Here is a 1060-nt window from a genome sequence, read left to right as displayed (position 1 = left end):
ACCATCTGCCAGAAGCAGTCTGAAACGGCCAAACTGAGACTCTGAGTGGTGCACTGCGACGCGTTGAGGATGCCCTGCCGACAGAGTTTGCTGTTCTTGAAGAAGTCCTCCTCGTAGTCGCGAATCGTCTGAATGGTGTCGTCCTTGCCGCCCTTGCCCGTCACCACGGCAAAGTAGCCGAGGGCCTTCATGGGGAAAAGCCGCCCGTCGAGGATCTTCTTCAGTCGACTCGGGTTGGCCATGTGCTTCTCCGCCAGGTCCATCTTCGTCATCACAAAGATCGTTCGCTTGCCGTGCGGGTCCACCTGGGCGACCAGGTCGGTGACGATGCTTCGCTCAGCGTCCACCGACCCGTCTTGGACGCACAAGATAATGGCATTGGGGTTGTTCATGTACGCCTTGCTGATCTCCTCAATCGCCTCCCGCGTGTCGGCGGCCATCTCCGTGGTGACGGTGCTGATGACGCCGGGCAGGTCCACCAGGACCATCCTCGGAATGCCCGGGCCCTCCACCGTCAGCGCAATGACGTCCTTGCTCACCGACCGCCCATTCTTCACCTTCGACTTCATGCGAATCTCAATGTCGCGCCGCAGCTCGGCCAGCTCGCTCTCCTTCGACAGGTCAAACTCCCGCTTCGAGTCCTTGAAGCGGGCAATGTGGTAGGGGCCCTCCTTCAGGGTCACCTTCACCGGCGAGCGGGTCATCATCTCGCCGGCACCTCGGGGAAAGAGCCGTGCCTGGGCGATCATCTCGAGGACCGAGGTTTTGCCGGCGCTCTGGTCACCGACCACTATCACGCGAGGCAGGTGGTCCTGGGTGTTGTAGTTGGTGTCGAACTCGTTCAGCTCGTCCAGTACCTCCGAGTAGAGGTCAATTAGCGTCTTGTTGACCTTCTTCAGGCGCTCGACGGCCGTCTTGTCGGCGCCGCTTTTGAGGAGGAGCGACTTGCGCAGCTCCTTGTTCTCCTTCTCCAGCCGCTCAATCTCCTTTTGGTACTTGTGCTGTTGAGGAAAAGAAAGTGATTGGTTAGTTTTAGAAATAGAATTCATTTATAAAAAAA

The 1060-nt window shown here is 58.1% G+C and overlaps 1 protein-coding gene across 1 annotated transcript; it reads right to left on the bottom strand.

Annotated features, from left to right (window-relative positions):
- Positions 1–5: 5 nt before the first annotated feature.
- LOC108357724 (dynamin-like 120 kDa protein, mitochondrial) lies at positions 6–1049 on the bottom strand (the record flags this gene model as incomplete). The annotated part of the gene is made up of 1 exon (XM_017608796.1): positions 6–1049. A coding segment is annotated over exon 1 (1044 nt), but the record flags the coding sequence as incomplete, so codon positions are not given.
- Between the last annotated feature and the right edge of the window lie 11 nt (positions 1050–1060).

Source organism: Rhagoletis zephyria, unplaced genomic scaffold, assembly GCF_001687245.7.
Source record: "Rhagoletis zephyria isolate East Lansing unplaced genomic scaffold, Rhagoletis_zephyria_1.1 Rzeph_scaffold_83103, whole genome shotgun sequence".
Taxonomy (NCBI): domain Eukaryota; kingdom Metazoa; phylum Arthropoda; class Insecta; order Diptera; family Tephritidae; genus Rhagoletis; species Rhagoletis zephyria.
This window is presented reverse-complemented; position numbering and strand designations above follow the sequence as displayed.